Source organism: Alosa sapidissima, chromosome 11, assembly GCF_018492685.1.
Source record: "Alosa sapidissima isolate fAloSap1 chromosome 11, fAloSap1.pri, whole genome shotgun sequence".
NCBI classification, from domain to species: Eukaryota; Metazoa; Chordata; class Actinopteri; order Clupeiformes; family Clupeidae; genus Alosa; species Alosa sapidissima.
The window spans coordinates 13,650,370-13,670,841 of NC_055967.1; the positions used below are offsets into that span (position 1 = coordinate 13,650,370).

The 20,472-nt window shown below is 41.6% G+C and overlaps 1 protein-coding gene across 3 annotated transcripts in view; it reads right to left on the reverse strand.

Moving 5' to 3' along the window:
• Positions 1-19,975, reverse strand: part of LOC121724611 (protein inscuteable homolog) — a 42,369-nt gene extending 22,394 nt beyond the window's left edge. Inside the window, exons 1-2 of one of the 3 annotated variants that reach the window (XM_042111295.1) lie at positions 12,247-12,300; positions 3,824-3,912 (exon numbers count right to left, since the gene is read on the reverse strand). In XM_042111295.1, coding sequence (XP_041967229.1) covers positions 3,824-3,894 — 71 coding nt within the window. In that variant the 5' untranslated portion in view covers positions 3,895-3,912; positions 12,247-12,300. Of the gene's footprint in view, positions 1-3,823; positions 3,913-10,168; positions 10,243-12,246; positions 12,301-19,605 lie in introns of those variants that run through there. The other 2 variants (XM_042111296.1, XM_042111293.1) reach the window with 2 other exon arrangements.
• Between the last annotated feature and the right edge of the window lie 497 nt (positions 19,976-20,472).

The following is a 20,472-nucleotide window of genomic DNA, read 5'->3' on the forward strand; positions in this document are numbered from 1 at the left end:
CCTTTACTTTACTTACTGTATGTCCAGTTATGATACCCCTGCTTTAACTGACCTCAGTCAACAGTCTTCCCTTCACACCCTTGACCCTTTCAGCTACCACACTCATACAGTAGATGAGAGCCCACTTGCTAAAGAAGAGTGGTGTGAATGAGCAAAAATGCAGGTCAGGGTATAATACAGGAGCTAACTGAAATCTGCAGGTCAGTTGCCTCATGGCAAACTCAGAGGAGCTGTAATTACAAAGGCAATGCCCTTCAAGGAGGTGCTTTACCAGTCTTTAATATAACGTCTGAACAGCTTCTCTTTTTTCATTGGTTTGCAGTGAGAATAAATAGCTAGCATCTCTTTGCTTTTTTTTTGTATTCCAAACTCTCAACCCCCGGTTATCATTGCGACAGCACTGCATCTGCTGGCCTGTGACGCGTTGACTGTGAACCAGGACAGTCTTATGTTCAGTGTGGATGAGCCCTCTTAGCAGAGCTGCCTCCGTGACTCACTTCGCTGGGCTGGCACAGCCAATCTTCATCAGTGGGGCTCACCGTTAATGGGGTGTGATGGTGTGGCCGTAAATGAGCAGCACGTCGGTGCCCTGCCTCCATTTGCCATGTAATTGATGTTAATGTGTGGAGTATGACACGGTGTGGGCTTCCAAACCAAAAATAAAGTGGCACAATGGAGCGACACTGCCAGGGAGCAGAAGGGGAAAGTGCGGGCGGCTAGGAGGTAGCCATCACATAGCATCGGCTAGGAGGTAGCCATCACACAGACTCGGCTAGGAGGTAGCCATCATATACTGTAGGAGCATCAATGGACAGCACAGCCAAGCATTAGAGGAAGGAGCTGAGTGCATCAGACTTCATGTAAATAGACAATGTTGACCTACATCTGCAATTAACTCACTTAAATGGTATCTTGGTTTATTCAAGTCAAATGAAGAAAGAATGCAGAAGTTTGAATAATCTCATCAGACACTGCTGATGTGGCAATCCTACCTATTTATAATATAATCCTGGATATGCAATTATTATTGATACAAGAAATAAATTGATTGCTGAACAAAAACTGTGAACATAAATTTACTCTCGGGAATCTATAGCACTGCTGGCTATGGGGATTTTTCCACAGTGGTTGTGAACTACAGTAGGTGTGTCACAAAAGAGACTCTAAAAAGATAACTCTAAAAAACAATATGAGAAGAATGTATCGTGGTGAAAAACTTTATTAATAATTCAGCTGTACTTGTCAGTGACTGGCAGTACTAGCAGTATAAAATTGTACACCACTTAGATCTGGATGTCACCCTGTGATGTGGAATGTTCCTAGAACAGCTTTTAACACACTTTTGGGCCACTCTCTGTGAGAATCATTTCCTTTCCACGATCTTTGAAAACTTAGAAATAGTTTTTTCTTCAAAATGAGACACCAACACATCAAAGAGAAAGAGAATCCATACGATGATAAGATATGAAAACTAAACCCACAGTGATTACGTCATCCTTGTCATTATGATTATTCAAGAAGGAGGATGCTCCTCGCCCTGACTCACTTTTCTCCATAGCATTAACAAATCACAATGACTGTCATCAGCATTCGGCTCTCTGGAATCTATTGACTTTCTGTGGACGAAGGGTCACGGTCGCACCACTCCGATGAGGTAAAGACGTAGAATGTGGAAAATAGAGCCTGCAACTGGGAAAGCCATCAGTGGTTCACCACTAATGGCACTAGCAGGAGAAAGTTGTGCAGACGGCGTACTGGGAGAGTTAGGCGGCGTGACGGAGAGAATAGGAAGCTAAACAGATGGAAGCGGTGACAGAGCAGGCACAGGAACACCTGTTGAGACTGAAGTGTGCCACTGAGTTACCTGGGTGGAGAACGCTAATTGTTCTTTAGAGGGGCATGTGTGTGCTGTGCGTACCGTATGTGTGTGTGTGTGTGTGTGTGTATGTGTGTGTGTGTGTGTGTGTGTGTGTGTGTGTGTGTGTGTTTGTGTGTGACATGTGTTTGTCTGTGACTGTGTGTATCTGTGTGTGAATTAATACCAGTGTGGGTGGGATGGGGTGTGCAACAGAAAGCGCAGTACACCCCTGAAGGTATCTTGGCATGACTCATCTGTACCATTAAAATGAATGAGTGAACAGTGAGCCAGGACACACATACAGGGCTTCCACCTGCCACCCAATAGAGCAACGAGCCATGTAGTGCGCATCTGAGCGTACACTTGCGTAAGATGCAGACTAAACAACAATGGGTACTGCACAACACTGTAGAATTACTCTTGATCCCTGATCCAATTACTAAAATAATTGACATATTTTTCATTTATTTCATTTTCATCATTATTTTTTTATTTTATAAAATCATACCTAATCTGTTTTTATAACATAAATGAGCCACATGGCTATATAAAATATTTGTATTCCCAGAACTTATGGGAGGGTTGGGGATAATGAGCTATTCAGTACAAAAATCTAAAAATACACACTGCATGCTAGTCCTGGTACTTTCAGTTTTCAAAAATAATGGCTGTATAACAACAATTCTATCATTTCTACTACTCCCTGGGACCAGGTGGTCTGCTTTAAAGCCCAACAAACCAGATAGTTCTCAGACTTAAGTTACTGTTTACACAGAGGTTGCATTCATGGTGAGGGGTGTGGTCCTGTCCCTGGCTCTTTAATATATGGGAGGGGGGTATGATTATGGCTGTCACACCCTTAACAGATTAGCAGTAAAGCAGGGTTACACACAGCAGACTGGGATACTCTCAAGGTTCCTCCTCTGAAAAAGAGTAATGTGACTGGACCCTCATGGAAACCATCAACATCTGACTTCCAGATGTTCTCTTCTGTGCTTCTACAAAGAATGCATTCCATACAGATGCATCTATTCTGTATTTCAACCTCCTTTTCCTCCCTTTTTCATTCTTCCCCTGAACACACACAATGAGAAAGCACTGTAAATAATACTGAACAACCGCCACAGAGAGCTAACACTGCTCACGAGCCGTAGACACACAGACTATCAAAACAGACAGGATACGTGTCCAAACGTTAAGGACATACGGTATATGGAATGCAAATACAGCACTCAGCCAGATGTTCACCAACCCCAACACAAACGCATATCTGGTTCATTATGTAATTCTGGTATGGCAGCTTTGGTAATCTCTGACTTGATGTGGCTACATTCGTGCTGAAAAGTAAAGAAAAAGCAAGCCAGACAAACATGTAAAGTGAATACCTGGGGTAATTTCCTTTAAGTAGAGCACATTTTCAGTTCTGTGTGTGTGTGTGTGTGTGTGTGTGTGTGTGTGTGTGTGTGTGTGTTGATACTGTCATTACAGTGAGAGTGGCATTAGGTGTGCTGACACCACATGGCCCACCAGTGTGTGGTTTTGATGTATGATGCCTGAGACCTCTTCAACACACTCAGGGATAGACAGCCAGTTGCGTCAGCAGGACAATGAGCCTCACCACCCGACCCAACAGCCTGGTCTCCATGCCACGGCAAGGCTTCATGTCCAAGACAGAGAGGTAGCCATTTTTCTGCCATTTTTCATATATACCATCGTATAATTGGAGCATTCAACATTTACATTTGTTTGGGATGCATCTTCACAGTTATTCACAACACAAGGAAAGTGCACAATTCATTTGTTTTTGTGCAAGGCCTCTGGAGGCCATGATCATCATGATGCGTCATGGCACCTACCTCATCCATTGTACCATCACACTATTTCAGATATGTGCCCTTGAAGCAAAACCAAGTAGATACACAGAGCAAAAGTCTAGAGGATCCAGGAGGATATGTCTCTGCTTACCTCTTCGGAGTAGAAGAGGATCGACTACTGTGTCTGGAACTCTGAGGCGTTGCCATTCTGTCCAGGCTCATTCCCCTTCAGCATAGCACCTGTAAGCAAATGTGGTCATTTATTATTTACAGAAATGTATTTCATGCATTTTACACAACCATTATAACAGCAACCATTCATTGGTTTAATAGTGGTGTTTGTTGTCGGACACACAGCACAATGTAAGCCACTCTCATATCACATAGCCATCTCGCAGTTTCCAGTCACTGTGGTTTGGAAATGGTCCGCTTTCTCTAATTTGCTGAGGTCTTTGCTATTGGGCCCAGACCTACATTACTCAAAGCTTGCAGATTTTTAACAGGACCAAAATTCCTAACAAATGTTGTGGTATTTATCCCACAAGTCAAAAGGTACGGTCACTGATTTTTTGATGCAGTTTTTTAAAAATGTTGTGACTGTTTATGATACATATTGGCCATTTGGTAGAGAGGTAACAACATGATACCAATACTCACTATATCTTATCTTTACATTAACCAAGCAACACCATTCTATCAACACAATGCAACCAGGCACCGTTGTATAGCACAGGATTCATGAATCGTTTTTCATCATTGATCTGCATCCAAGGCTTCTATTCTTGTCTTGTCTTTTTCTCCAAAGTAATTCAATTATCAATAACCCCCTATTTAAAATAGCTGCAGCTGGAGTGTGCCAATAGAATATTCTTATCTCTTAATTTCTTGGATGGCTGCCATCGAGTGACTCTACACTTTGAACACAAGCAAGGGCTGCTGCTCTTAAGTGCTCACAACTTTATTCTGCATTCTTTATTGATGTATCCCATTTAGATTATTCCATTTTTAAACCTGCAAGGCATGAGGGCCGGTCCTTATTCTAATCCATTTAGTTAATGACATCCTGCCGAACCATTTCATGTTTGATGTTTACAGTGGAGCACAATCAGCTAACACATAAGACTCAGTAATCTCTGTGGAGCAGCTTCATGTAACAGGTAGATTACATTAAATGCCTGGAAAGCTTTACAGTCTAAATGGATAAAGAAACAAGATTCAGTGCACAGGCACTGATAGTCATTTTGTGCTGTGGATAGTGTCCCATTTTGAGGGTCACTAAATATACATATAAGCGCTACAAGTTGATTTATTGTAAGAACTGGTTTAGCAACCAACACATATAGCCCAAAAATGCAAACATCGTATTTCCACTGGGCCACAGAATGCAAGACATATACAGACACAGCGTGTTAAACTGAGTCAAACAGTAGTGTAAAGATTAAAACATTTATACCTGATTTCATGTGATAATAAAACATGCATGCAATATTAAGTCTACCGTGACTACCAAACAGACAAGTGTTTGCCAGCATTATAAACAAGCAACTGGGGAGAGATTGTTTTGTTTTTGTTCCAGTGACCAATCACCAATTAGAAGTGGTTTATAAAGACCTCTAGACAATTTTCATCAGAAGTTAGAGAAATTCGTGGAAAAACAGACTGAATGTCAAACAACCCTTTGTTGATATTCTGGCTCATCTTGCTACTAGGCTTGAAAAGTTTGATCTACTGTCTATTTGGTGATTCCAGTTTTTGCGATGTGATCTAGTGGTTCCTCCACTCTCAGTATAATTTGAACTGAAGCTCATAATCCATGCCCACTGTCCCAGTTGGAATCCAGTGGAACACTTCCACACCACAATGAGGGTGGTGAGCGTGGGCTGGCTACACCAAAGTCACAAGAAGCAAAACCTCAGATATCCCTTTACTAGTGTTCAAGTAAAAATGTTTTATTCTAGCAGAAATTAACAAAGGAAAAAATGACATTTGAGGAACTTTAGGTCAGATATTGAATGGTCTACATCTATTTTTACAATGTCAGCTCCTCTCCCATGATGTTCATTGAAGTCTTTGCTACTGGGCCCAGTCCTAAATTCCTAAGGAGCAATTAGATGAGATGAACTCAGTGGCCTCCTAAAACTAGCCTACAGTTGTGGACAAAAATGCAATTCCAATGATGGCTGCTATTGGGAATTATGGACATCAGCACTGTGTCTTTATTTAAATGCTATTTGGTGTCAAAAGCAGATAAATGTCAAATTAGCATTATTTGGTTAACATTTAGTTTATTAGTATTTTAACACTAAAAACGTCTTTCACATCTTTGGATGATACATGTACAGAATTAAACCTCAACTTGAGAATCTTGCAAGAATGGAACATCATCAAGATAAATAATGTCAAAATATGAGAGTAATAATATGATTCCGGCTGAGCATGTTATGCAGAGGTGAGCTGTTCAGATCATTTATGAGGCCAGTATCACCTTGGTATTACACCAGAGCAAGCCTGGTGGAGAGGAGAGTGGTATAAAAGTATGGCATTACCAAGCAAAGGTGAAAGAAACCCACATAAAGCACACTGCTTGTTTAACAGGCAAAACCGGTGAAATCAAAGCTCTTAATTTGCAGCAGAATGTGCACATCATTGAATATATATTTTTTGTGTATAAGATACTGTATTTATCTTGCATTGTATTTGGACGATAAATATTGAAGTTCACTATATGTGGTCAAAGAAAGAATGAATATACTTAAAGAGCAGTTCTTGTTACAAAACCTAGAGCTTCTCTAGGTCAGCTTTTCTCAGTGTCTAGCAAAAAAGTCTAGCACTCCCCTGACTTCCTGGCTATGTCACCAAGTGTGGGGTTGGGCTAGGTGCATGAACAAAGAACACCTCTGTTTTATGCATGTCATTCTGAGGGTAGAATAACAGCTTGGCAGTGGTGAGTGTGTGTTTTAATTTAAGACCCTGTGAGGAGTTGAGAAGTACACTGGGCACTGGAAGCACATATATGCTCCTGAGAGTGAGAGAGTGTGCATGAGAGAATTCCATACCACTGCACCAGCAAAACTGAAACCATCGTCAAACATACTCTGCAAACCTCTATTCAAGCCTCCTACAGCAAGTTTTGCATGCATGAATATTGTTACACTGTAACAATGAATGCACTGTGGACACATACAAAGAAAACGTTCAATTGTTACACAATATCCTTCTAAGTCTACATTTTTGGCACGTTGTTTAGCATTTACCACACAATGTTAACATTCAGAGGCAAACAATAATTGTCTATGGACTTCATTGCGTGTGGTTTAGCAAAAGTGCATTTTTGAACTTCTAACTGAGTGGGAGACCATTAAACATGTTCAGACTGACTAAAACCACTAACAGCACAATAATTGCGACTTGAGGCCAAAAACACAAAACTATCAATACTTCAACAAAAATCTCTTTTCAACAAACAGCCAAAAAGTAATAAAGCAAAAGCCTTTGAAAATATGAAAAAGTTATGAGATAGTAGGAAAAACTTACTCACCATGGCTTTGAGTGTAAAGTTTTACTCTTATGGTCAAGGGTAAAAGAAGTTTTCATAATAGAGAAGATGAATAAAAAATGTATCTCAGTAATCTGCTGGGCCAGAGAGGTGAAGTGATGATAAAGAATGATGCCTTGATACTAGACATGATGTGGTCGCATTCTAATCCAATAGGGATAATTAGTAGGATGTCCCTATGCAGGCACTGGACCAGTCTGAAGACACGACTCAGAGTCTGGGAAACTGGCTGCCCTGCTCCCAGTCCCAGTTTAGAGCATTCCTGTCCTGCTCTGAGTGGGCAGGCTCGGTGGCCTGGCCTACACATGGGCCAGTCTGAGTCAGCTGTTACATGCATATACAGCAGGCATCAGCACTGACTACTGACCACCATGTCAAAGAATCTGACATGCTAGAAAACCCAAGCCATAGCCCTGGGCCAGTAAGAGCATGCTGGCAAAAGTCATCACCACAAACTTCAATACATGCGAAACACAAGGCGACCCCTATAGAGTATAGACCCCAGACACACTATCTGAAGTCTGCTCATAACAAAGTGGCTCTAAAAGCAGTGCATTCCTCTGATAATACTGCTAGAGTTATTTTGGGTTGGCTTTGCCTGCTGGTGACACAGGGCAAACCAATCCCAGAGGGGAATTTTCCAGTTCATGCTATATAATTATCTGTAAATGGCAAATGCATAAAACAGGGCTGAGTCTTATGAAAGTGACTGTGGAGATTTCCAGAGTCTTACTGGCTGGGAGAAGTTAATCAGGCGTTCAAGGGTGTTGCCACAACCATTTCAAGGGACTAGTGGTTATGACTTCTCCTGACGCAGATCTGAGACACTTTATTTTTCATCATGACACGCGAAGGAATTTCCACAAACAATTAGCTCTGTGGCAGAAAACATGCATTATATAAACCATTATACATGGGAATGTGTGTCAAAATACACATTTTAAATAATTACCACACAAATGTCCCATACCTAAACCTGTACCATATACGTACTTAAGGCACAGGAAGTGTTAAACCCTCCTGTATCTTTCTAGTAATTGTACTCAAGAAATTAATCACTGTCTAAGTTACAGACTTATGATTTAATCCAATTGAAATTTCAGAAGTTATTTTAAAAGTTTGCATTGAAATACATTTACATATATATCATGCCACTCAAAATTAGTATCCTTGCCTGAGAAAGCTCAGGATGTGTTATATTTTGGTATGCACATAAAATGGCATGCCATGATGTTGACACTGCATGGTCTAAATCTGGGTTGAAACTGAAATGGCAACAATGTCATGATTTATTAACTCCTCCACCACCCACACATAGGCTCAAACTTGGGCTGTCAGAAAGATGTGTTTCTGAAGAAGGTGGAGCTCAATCATTTCCGACATTGCAGTAAAAGACCAGGATCCCATCAGTGGAAGTGACAGCCTCTACTGTCAACTCAGGCTTACACAATCAACCGGCATCCATGCACAAACACTCACTCAAAATGGCACTCTTTATTCATTACACACACACACACACACACACACACACACACACACAAACCATCACCACATGACTCTATGTACATACAGGATGATTTTTTTTTTTTTAAACTAATATCACTCTATCCTGAGGCCTCAATGCTGGTATGGAACATCATAGACGCACACTGTGCCGAGACATACTGTACGTGTACTCTTCTTATTAGCAGTATGGGAAAATTGTGACATTGACAATTTTCCCATACTGCTAATAAGAGGACAAGTGTGCAGAACAGAATCTATTGTTTGTTTAATCACCTCTCACAGAGACAGGATTATTAAGGAAATGTAATATAATATTGGTCCAAATCCCACAAATAACATAGATATCACTCCAACCACAGCTTGTGTCTTTTATTCATGTTTGCCTAACAATTTAATAAGCCTTTCCTCTGACTACTAGAACCACAATGATTTTCTATTGAATCAAAGCCGTCTGTTTTTTCCCCCTAAAAAGGGGCATTACCTTTTGATGACGCAAACCCCACAGCAGTAGCGGTGTCTCATTTCTTAGGGGAATTATTTTCACCCCTACCCCTCACCACTCTGTTTCAAGGGGCCAGGGGTAGGGGTGATTGGTGCTTGCTTATTAGTCTACTGTAAATAATGATACAATGCCTTCTGAACTGCACTCAATGTTTGCCTATGTGTTTCTGCAGTGTCTTTCAAACCCAGAGCTAATTAATATCATCAACCGAAAGTGCAGTGTGGAAGAGAGCACATTTCTCACATGAAATTCAACTAAATGGCTGTGTTTAGGGTCTGTTTTCCAGGAAGGCTACATCTCACAATACAGTAAGAGAGCAGGTTTGGATGTTGTGGAGAGTACAGCACAGTCTTTAAAGCTTCCATCTTTGTGTTGAGAACATCTGAGATAATGAGCCTATCAGTCAGCACAGTGGTGCATTGGCCATCACGCAAAAAGAGACAAATCCAGATAAGTTGCTGTATTTGTGGGCAGATGGACCGTCAAAACTAAGTGCACCACTGTGTATAAAGTGTGCAGGCAGGCAGGGCCATATTTCTTTCCAGTACCCGAATGAGGCCTCTCTCCACTTTCTGTCAGTCTAACCACCCTGTTGAAACGTAGGCCTAATCCTAAATCAGCAGGTCCAGGGTAGGTCACCTGTCACAGAGCAGACCTGGCTACACTTGATGCAGAAACCGTGAGACTTCCACCCTTTCTCTTACAGTAAGTTCACAGTAGTGCAGACTGTCATTGTAGAAACATCCTACAAACTATAGTTTATCAATTTATGCAATTAAAGTTTTCCTTGACTGACCACATCCTCTGAACATGAACATGTTCAATGCTACAATGTAGCCTAGCGTGTATGAACACGTCAGTAGTTCTTCCTTAACACCAGTAACCCAACTTTGGTAGCATTTATTAATGCAGCACGTTGAAAAGTAAATTACCTAATTGGCCATGTCAGTTGAGTTGTATTGCTTGTTCTTCTGACTGATGCTCTCTGGCTTTAGTTTTTTGCGAGTTCATTCTGTGTCCTCGTATGGTGAGATACGAGCTTGAAAAGGATTTCCAGTTAGTCTAGAAACTGCGAGTAGGCTATTGACCAAGCCATGGCACAACAGCATGGATTTTTTCCATGTGTCGACACGGAGAAGGACAGCTTTTTGGACGATGGCGCTTCATCTGGACTGGCTGACGTATCAACACTCACAACGAGATGTTGCTGTGTAGCTAAGGAATAATACAATTTTAAAATACAAGTCATGACACCTTAATGCTTAAGGGAAAAGGTTTTCGAACAAAACAAGGTAAGCTTATCTTTGTTATATGAGAGAATGAAGGAATCCTTTGAATTTGGAGCCTAGAGGTGAATGCTTTAAAGGGGGATCAATGATGGCAGGCACTGTTGTGGCAGCATGTTGAAAGGATCACCCTGATTGATGGAGGTTCAAAAAAGGGTCCTCATCCCTGGAGAGCCTGCTTGACAGGCTTGTTGAAATCATTGGAGACCAGTTCAAGGATCTGAGAATAGGTGTTCTAACAGCTGCAGAGCTGGGTTGCTTTAGTAATTGGCCACAGTTGATGGGGAAAATTTAGATCAAGTTCACTCAAATTTGTAGGCAGAAAATCAGTCAGTGTTCAGCATATGAAACATGATAAGTTTTGGATTTGGTTGATGCAGGACCTGATCCAGACTATGAACCACAAACTGTATCATGTCACATCGTCAGCAATCATCAGCAATGTTCATGATGTCTAAACCAAAGATCCTGCTTTATCAACCATCTCCGTCTAAACTATTTCTCTCACCTCTTATCATCATTGATATGTTCTATTTTATTGTTTAGGTCACTAAATGAATAGTTTTACATTTTGTCCTTGAACTTAAGATGGTTAAATGAATCCTTGTTTACTACACTGTTACTAAGGTCATATTTCAAGTTCACGTCCAGAAAAGGTGTAGGAAAAAGTAATTGAAGGATGCGCCAATATTTAGCCAACGCACACCAGAAAGGTAGCCAGTGTGTTGTTGTCACACAGCAGGAATATAGCCTGCTTTACACAGCGAGAGGAGAGAAGAGGAGACATCAGAAATCCAGTCAGCCAGGTAGAGGGAAATGGTCCATGACATTTTAAGTGCATTTTTCCTTTGTAAGCATTTGGCGGATGCTGGGAATCTCAAAAAAGATAATGATGCACCTGCCCCTGATTTTGCGAAACCTACCCCGCCTCCTTCAGTCTCTCCCCCTGGGTATGTGTGTGTGTGTGTGTGTGTGTGTGTGTTTGCCTCCTCCACCCATGCAACATTTCATGATTTCACATGTATAAAATAATAGGGCTGAAATAAATCATGTCCATTTTACAGTAACATTTGAACAATACTGCTTAAAGCTTATTTTTTATGAAAAGAAGCTAGAATGTCAGCCATAATAAGGATAGGATATTCTTGTATTGTGATTGGATGGATGAATGGTTAATGGTGGACCAGCCTTGATATAAATGTCCATATGTAAGGTTAAATGTTTGTTGTCTCCTGCCCATTCCTTATGTAACACTCACTGAATGAGATCATAGCAGGTCAGATTACACAGGGAGGTTAGAGGTGCTGTGGTCTCACTCTGTCCATATAGACCCTGATAAACAAACAAATATACACTACAGACAAAGCACACAGACACACATTTGTGTATGTGTAAGAGGCTTATTTGACATGGCTATCTAAAGGCTAGTTGTATACAAGCAAGGTAAGCTGTGAATCGATTAGTATGTAAACTGTACAACATTTCCTAAGCTGTGATCCTTGGCCCATACACAACCAGCTAAGAGCATTTAATAGATCTACCCATAATCCTCCTTATTCCACCACTTAAACTAATTTAAGATTATGCATTAGAGAATCATCAAATCTGTTAAAAAATTAACACTGCACAAACTAAATCCTTTAGGTGAGGCAATAGAAGCATATAACCCCTGATACTGTCCTGTTGTTGAATGAAATTAGTGTGTTATGCTCTCGTTGCCATACCTTCATAAGAGGTGATCAGCCAAATGAAAAATCCCCATGCATTAGTAGGCCAGAGGAGCTGTCTCGTTGTGCCGCAGAGGAAGTTTACACAGAGAGTAAAGTCTCAGAGTAGTTAAGTCCTTTGAAGGAGCCGGTTGTACTGTGAGGATGTGGTTACAAGTCTGCCTGCTTAGGGCTTGAGCTGGATCCTGAGGTTCTCCTGTCCAATGGGAGCGTATATGTTGTACCCAGCACGCCTCTCCATGTGGAACTCCAGCCGGCTAACAGCCAAAGATGGTGTTAATAATAAATGAAGCCGAAAGAGACACCACATAACACACATGGCCAGGTAAGATGAGCGCTTAGTCTCACCTGTTCACTGGAGAAAAGAACATGGCTTCTATTCAGTAACAATTCTAAACATTCAGGCCAGTATGTGTAAAGCTGCTTATAGAAATTGACTTGATTAAGAAAAAATGTTGTACACCCAAAATATTGAAGGCAACTTGAGGGTGATTTGTATTTTAAAGATTGATATTTAGAATTTTGGATGTAGTGTTACACCTCGTCTTTGATCGTTCAATTCAACATTTGACCTTTTAAAGTTGTTTTTTATATAATTATTTTTTAATAATGCCTTTGATTTTGTTGTATTATACATGGTTGTATGAAGGGCAGTGGTGGTGTTGGCAGCAGTAGTTCAGGAGGCAGAGCGCATGTTCAGTTTGGGCCTGACTCCTTTGGGTTGTATGTTGCAGAACCCACAACAAGGCACATGCAATGTCTCCCCGTTTATAGTCTCAACAGCAGGTACACAAGGTATTCTCAGTGTTGGCATATTATTTCTAAATGTTGCTATTATTTCAGCAGTGATTTAGCAGTGATCTTAAGATTTTCTGTTCATAAAATCTCAGGGTCAGTGCCAATTTATGTTGTGGTTATCTCATCTCTTTGTTCTAATATTGTATCAACTTTTTTCAAGACCCCCACTTCCTGTGTGCGAGAATTTACTACCTACAATTCATTCCTCTCTCATACCCACTGTCACCTCTCATGCAAACGGGTGCCCCTCTCATCACATAAATCTGTTCCACCAGACAGGTTTAGAACTGGCCTCAGTTTCATCAGTTACATCAGTTACATCATGCTATTGTTCAGCACTAAGTGAAGAACCAGGGTTAGAGCAAAGGCCAGTGTCTTTGATGTTTGAGGGTATGGATATGAAGAAAGGGGTTAGGAGAATAGGGTAGAGGGAGTTGGAAGCAGTGACTCATGTGCATTCAACATCCACAGCTGGTTGGTATTAAAGGGGAGTGTTTGGGGTCCAGATCTGAGATCAGCGCCCAGATCTGGACCCTCTCGGCATACCAGGGAACCCAGGCAGCACTTCAGCTGTGCTCAAGAATGTGCTAGGTGTTCCCACTTCAATATTTTTCTAGGTCTGGGACAAGACGTAGACTTTAAGATAAGTCTATGTTTCCTGTGAAGTTGCTGATGGGTTTCTTAGAGAAAATGGGCCCTGAAGATTGAACACATTGCCCACATTCTTTCTGCGGTCCCTTTTTGAGGGTATGCGCTATTATAATGAGTGTGTAGCCTTATTAGTTCATAAAAGCATGTGTGAGCCATTTGTTTAGATATAAATATAATCTGTAAGACTGTTGTTGCTAAAAGTTCTCAAGGGGCCATGGGGGAGGTGGAGACAGAGGGAAAGTGAGGTCTTGAGGGTCAAGCAAACAAGGGAAAAGAAGAGTAGGCATGGAGGACCTGGGAAAGGGTCAAGGCCCCCTAAGGAACAATCCTAACGTGAACCATACTCACTAACTTTTGTACCAAATACCACCTCTACACTTCTGAGTTATTCAAAAGTGAAATTCTGAATCCCCACTCTATTCAGAAACCTCAGGAAGTCTTCAGTATAAATTATTACCGTTTGGGGTACCTCAATGTAACATTGAGCAACACTCCTACCACTCCTACTTTTAGGATTCCTAACGGTTGTCAATCAGAAAATTGCACAGCATTGTAGGATTAAATGTAGTTCCTAAACTTTAGAGAGGTTATAGGAGAAAGCAATGAGGAATAATACCAAATCTGTGACACCCTTGATAAAGTAGAATACACACCGCAAGCATGAACGAAGCGTAAATTAATCAATTTGCACTGCCTCCGTCTCTGACATGACATAACAATGTGTAACAATATGTTCTCCTCTCCTTTTGACGGATGGAATGCATACAGTACTCACTGCAAAAACTGCTTTGAGAGACTTACCCAGCATTTTTTCGTAAAATAATTTGACTTAATTTAAGAAGAGTTGGACTTATTTTCAGACATCTCATCCTGAAAACAAATAAATTTGTTTGCCAGTGTGTTAAGCACATTTTGTCCTAAAACCAAGCAAATGATGGAATTCTGTCTCATCAGACAGGAAGCTGAAAAACACCTCAAAACAATTCTAGTGTACATTGGCATTTAGTTAAACAAATCAAAACATTCTAAAACTTCTGCTGCTGTATACAAATGTTTATAAATAATTTAAAGCATGTAATGACGCTCTTTTGCAAGTATTGAATAAAATAAATGGGTATTTGTATGGTTTGACAGGAATCTACATGGCGTCACCAATTGGAACATTGTCACAGCATAGGCATTAGGACAGGCTGACTTGTCCACTATATCCAATCATGTTGGCCATAGAAAATGAGAACATTCAGTGTTTGAGTCCTTTCTCTAAAAAGTACACTGTACCTATTGCTTTTAAACAAGTAATGTTTCACTTTACTTATTTACTCTCTGTGGAAAGTAATTTGTACCACTATTCATTACTTTGGCATTACTCCACATCACAACAGATGCATTGTCAGTGTATAACATTTACCTTATGTAGTGTTGTGTTGACTGCACCTCGAGGACTCGAACCTGCAACTTGCAGCACCTAGGATTGAGAGTGGAGTGCACTAGCAAGTGAGCTAACTAAATCCAAACTAACTGATGACCTCAAAAACTACCAGACACTCCTGACCTCCTTCTCAGCCAGCATCACTGCTGCTAAGACGGCTTTCTACAATGACAAAATAAACAGCGCTACAGACACTCGAAAACTTTTCTCAACCTTCAAATCGCTACTCAACCCTCAGCTGCCTCCTCCTCCATCCAGCCTTACTGCAGATACCCTCGCTCATTTTTTACAAACAAAGTGGCGGCAATCAGCAGTCAATTCTCTACATGCCCACTCAACACATCTGACTCAGATACCGCACTCCTACAACCTCTAGGGACTGCTGGAACATCTTTCTCAGCATTCACGCCTCTCTCCGAGAGTGAAGTATCTAGACTCCTGACATGCAGCCGTCCTACCACATGCTCACTGGACCCTATACCCATGAGCCTACTTCAGTCCATCAGCCCGACCATCGCACCAGCTATCACACATGTGATCAATGCCTCGCTAACCTCCGGCACATTTCCCACAGCGTTCAAAATGGCCCGGGTAACACTGTTACTTAAGAAAGCTTCTCTCAACCCTGTTCAAGTCGAAAGCTACCGCCCTGTCTCACTCCTGCCTTTCCTATCCAAAGGCATTGAACGCGCAGTCTCCAAACAGGTCTCTGACTTCCTTTCACAGAACAACCTTCTGGATCCAAATCAGTCTGGGTTCAAAAGCGGCCACTCTACCGAAACGGCTCTGCTGTCTGTAACAGAAGCCTTAAAAGAAGCCAGGGCGACCGCTTGGTCATCAGTACTCATTCTGCTTGACCTATCGGCTGCCTTTGACACGGTTAATCACCGCATCCTTCTCGCTATACTTGCTAAAATGGGAATCTCCGGTTCTGCTCTCTCCTGGTTTGAATCCTACCTCACAGGACGCTCGTTTAACATATCATGGCTTGGTCAGCTATCTGCACCTCACCATCTCACCACAGGGGTCCCCCAGGGCTCAGTGCTGGGCCCCCTTCTCTTTGCTATCTACACCACCTCCTTGGGACAGACTATCCGTTCACATGGCTTCTCATACCACTGCTATGCAGACGACACACAGCTCTATCTGTCCTTTCCACCTGATGACCCCACGGTTTCAACACGGATCTCGGATTGCCTCTCAGACATAGCTACATGGATGAAGGCACACCACCTCCAGCTGAACCTCTCAAAGACTGAACTGCTGCTCCTCCCAGCTAAACCTACCATACACCACAACATCAACATCAAACTTGACTCCCTGTCTGTTTCACCTACCAGGACTGCAAGAAATCTAGGAGTTGTTCTCGACAACCAACTAAACTTCTCAGATCATGTTGCCTCAGTCGCCCGGTCATGCCGTTTTGCACTCTACAACATACGGAAAATCAGGACCTACTTGACTCAAGATGCTACCCAACTTCTGGTTCAGGCAATAGTCATCTCACGACTCGACTACTGCAACGCCCTCCTGACAGGTCTCCCAGCCTGCGCAGTGAAACCACTTCAGATGATCCAGAACGCGGCGGCACGCCTGGTCTACAACCAACCCAAAAGGGCACATGTTACCCCGCTGCTCATCCAGCTACACTGGCTACCTATGGCGGCCCGCATCAAATTCAAGGCTCTAACACTTGCCTACAAAGTAGTCTCTGGTTCTGCTCCCACCTACTTGAATGCCCTCATACAGACATACGCTACCTCCAGACCGCTGCGCTCCTCAGACGAACGACGTCTAGCTCTACCACCAGTATGCTCAGGCCAATCCAAACTTTTCTCCTCTGTGTTCCTCGTTGGTGGAACACACTGCCAGTTCCTACAAGGGCAGGGACATCCCTCTCCATTTTCAAAAAACTTCTGAAGACCCAGCTCTTTAGAGAACATCTCCTCTCATAGCAACACTTACAACAAGGCTGATCCTAGCACTCACCAGCCGTCTTAAACTGACACGTAACTGTTAAAAACAGCACTCACTGATGCACTTATTTTTACTGTACTCTAATGTTTTTTAAATTGTCCTAAAATTGTTGAGAATTGCTAAAACTTAAACTGTTTACCATGTTGTTAGTTGCTTTGGCTAAAAAAGCGTCAGCCAAATGTAATGTAATGTAATGTAATGTAATGTAATGAGCTAAACCCCATTTGTTCTAGCGTAATACATCTCTTAAGGCATCGGGAGTGAGGTTTACACAATGTGTAGCATGACACATACATTATACCCACATATCAACACAATTCCCTACTCAAATAAGGAGACAAGTTCTATCTTTCATACTCTTCTACATAGTACTACAATGCCAATAGTTAGTGAAAACCAACTACAATGCCTACAGTTGTGCCACAACCTTTCTGTTATACACTTCTTTAACATTCTCTCTACACACATTAGACTGTCAGCCACTGATCCTCTCATGTTCAACACTATTTCACTTCTAAACTAGAATTGTTGAATATTTTAGTATAATGTTAATTTACTAATAAGTATGCTGTCTGACATGCTAACATGTTCCAATTTGTCAGACCTGTGAAGTATGAATACAATATTAGATATACTTAAGTAAACCTACCCTTATCAATATACCCCTAGGGTCAAGTCAACCATTAGCACATAAACAGCTGTAGAAAATTTATTTCAGCCTCTGCTAGAGAAAAACATTGCCGGTTCCAGCTGGAAGCCCAGGGACAGAATGGACACACTGTCTGATTGCAGCCTGGACTATGAGGCCAGAAAAAAGGCATGACCTCCCCGCTCCTCTTGAGTTACACTGATACAGAGAAACACTGGTCTTCGACTTTTGGCTGACCCAGGATATGAAAAACAAACAACAGGTTAAGGGTAATTTAGTGTTGCTACTTTGGCATCCTTTGAACCTGTAACACTATAGCACTACATAGGAAGGGAGCTGGATTTCCTTGTTATAAATGATGGCTGTATAAACATATTCAGCATGAAAAGTTAGCCTAACCTCAGAATTTTGTTGTCCTACTGCCCATTAGGCCTAGTGGCTTTTCATTGGAACAGTGAATGTTAAAATAGTCTTGAACAAGCTTCAAATTAGGGCACAAGTGAGGACAAACTTGTCTGTCAAACCACACTGTCTGAATAGGAAAATGTTTATTATATTCATGATTCAAGTTTGTAATATGAAACTTTGAAACTTTAAAGAAAAGAATACTTTCTTATTCATGCTCTACCCATAGAACATTTCCACATGATCAGTTGCGTTGTGTTCTGCCAAAAAGTCTAGAGTGTCAGTAGAAAAGCAGAGTGAGAGGAACCCATCACATTGTAATACGAGTCTAATGAAGTGACACTCTGATTCCAGCAGGGTATTTCCATTTTGTATGGTTCCAATAAGTGGCATCCTGCCTCAACCATGTTTTTCATCGGAGTTCAATCTGAAGAGTGAACCTTCACATTTACGACACACAAAAGATGCTCAGAAATGAATAGACATGCTTACAGCAATAAATCCGCATTTTCAGTACAATCAGCAGCAGTAACATCATTTGGGGTCCATTTTCATAGACAAATGGCCTCCTCAATTATATGCACATCTCAAAGAGAAGGCAGGCAAAAAATTGCCTTAGCGGTTAGATGTGCGGACTTGACTGAAAGAAATACAAAGACCCTTTTCTGTGAGGGCACAGAAGTGTAACCAGATCTCCTTATTTTGCTTTCTATTTAGATGAATTCTGGTGAGGGGAGGCATGCAGTGAGGGCACTAATAGTGAGAACGGGGAGCCCCCAGTGAAACGAGCTAATCTAGAGATCTATCATTAGTGAAACGAGCTAATCTAGAGATCTATCATTAGTGGTGGAAGGTCTTCAATCACTGCCTGGTTGAGCTGCTGTCAGTCATTAGCTAACCAAACACACCCCGAGCATAAATCTATTCTTAGGAAAAAGTTTAAACAAACTGAATTTTTGTGTCTAAGTTTGGAAAGCATTGTGAAATCTGATAAACTATCTAAAAACTGTATTTGAATGTCCTAGTGGGATGAAAAGGGAACAGTCCTTTCTTATTGAGTGAATGAAAGTTGCCTCTCCCCATTCTGTAAAATTATTTTTATGAAGCAGCTTAAAAATGTCATGCATAGAAAATAATTTTACATTGATATGATCTTCTTGCCTTCCCAGTAGTTTGGCAACCTGACTTATTTTAGAATCAATATGGTGTTGTCCAAATGCCACTAAGGCACTCATGCCTGTAGTGGCAGCCAAGTCTTTTCTGTGGATGCAGTGGTGTGGCAGTCAGAAGCACCTGACAGCTTCCATTGTAAACTCGCTAAGTTTCCATGCCTGGGCTCTGACTTCAAAACTGCAAACTTACGTGACCAGAGGTCTTTCAAGAAGCCAGAAAAAAAGAGCCAGATGTCCTCCAGACGGTAAATAGCAAGAGTATTTACTTGACCTACCCCAGCATTTACGAAGCGTCACAAACTCGATGCATTCCCACGGGTGTTCATCGTCAACAAAGTAACGTCTCCTCTCTCGTGATCACAAATGAAGGCTCTGAAGCTCACTCTAGTTACTGTTCCGAGACTAGAGTGTCCTCAGAATTTTCCTTTTGGAGGTAAAGCTCCCAACCCTCTCTCTCTCTCTCTTTCTGTCAGACAGGCAGCTGAGCATAGTTTCAGCTGGGCTACAGTCCAAACAGACATGAAACTATTCTTATTTCTGTCTGCCATTTGAGGAGTAGGGCTGTACTTTTGGAGAGATTCTGTGGTCAAGCATGTAATTACACAGTGACCAGTTATGGTAAAATGTAATTGTAGACCTCATCAGTTCCTAGCCTGAGTGCCAGAAGAACTAGGTAGAGAACGTTTTAAAAGTCCCACAAAAGCAAGACAGACCACATAAATAAATAAGGCACTGGGGTCCAGATGTGGGCCAGGGGGGAGGAGAGTGAGGGAGAACTGGGGGGAGGTGAGAGTGTGCTGATGGGGGAACAGAAAGCCATATGTCAGAATCGCCACCACAGCAGAATGAAATCATATTTCTGACACGGCAAAAGAGCGTGTTTACCTTTGCGTAGAAGTCACAGGAGAGCTATGGGAAGGATGTTGTCTGAGTGTATGTTATTCCTGGATCCTGACAGGGAAACTTTCAAAGCTTCTCATTTCACCTCAGTGTTAGGAATGGGTAAGAAATCTCCTTGAAGGCTTACAGGATTTTAAAAAAGCAAACAGTAAGTATATTTATGTATATACAAAGAAAAAAGCACGTGCTACGAGGATTTAAGTTACTGGGACATAACGCGACCACTGCCAGCAAAATGTTTT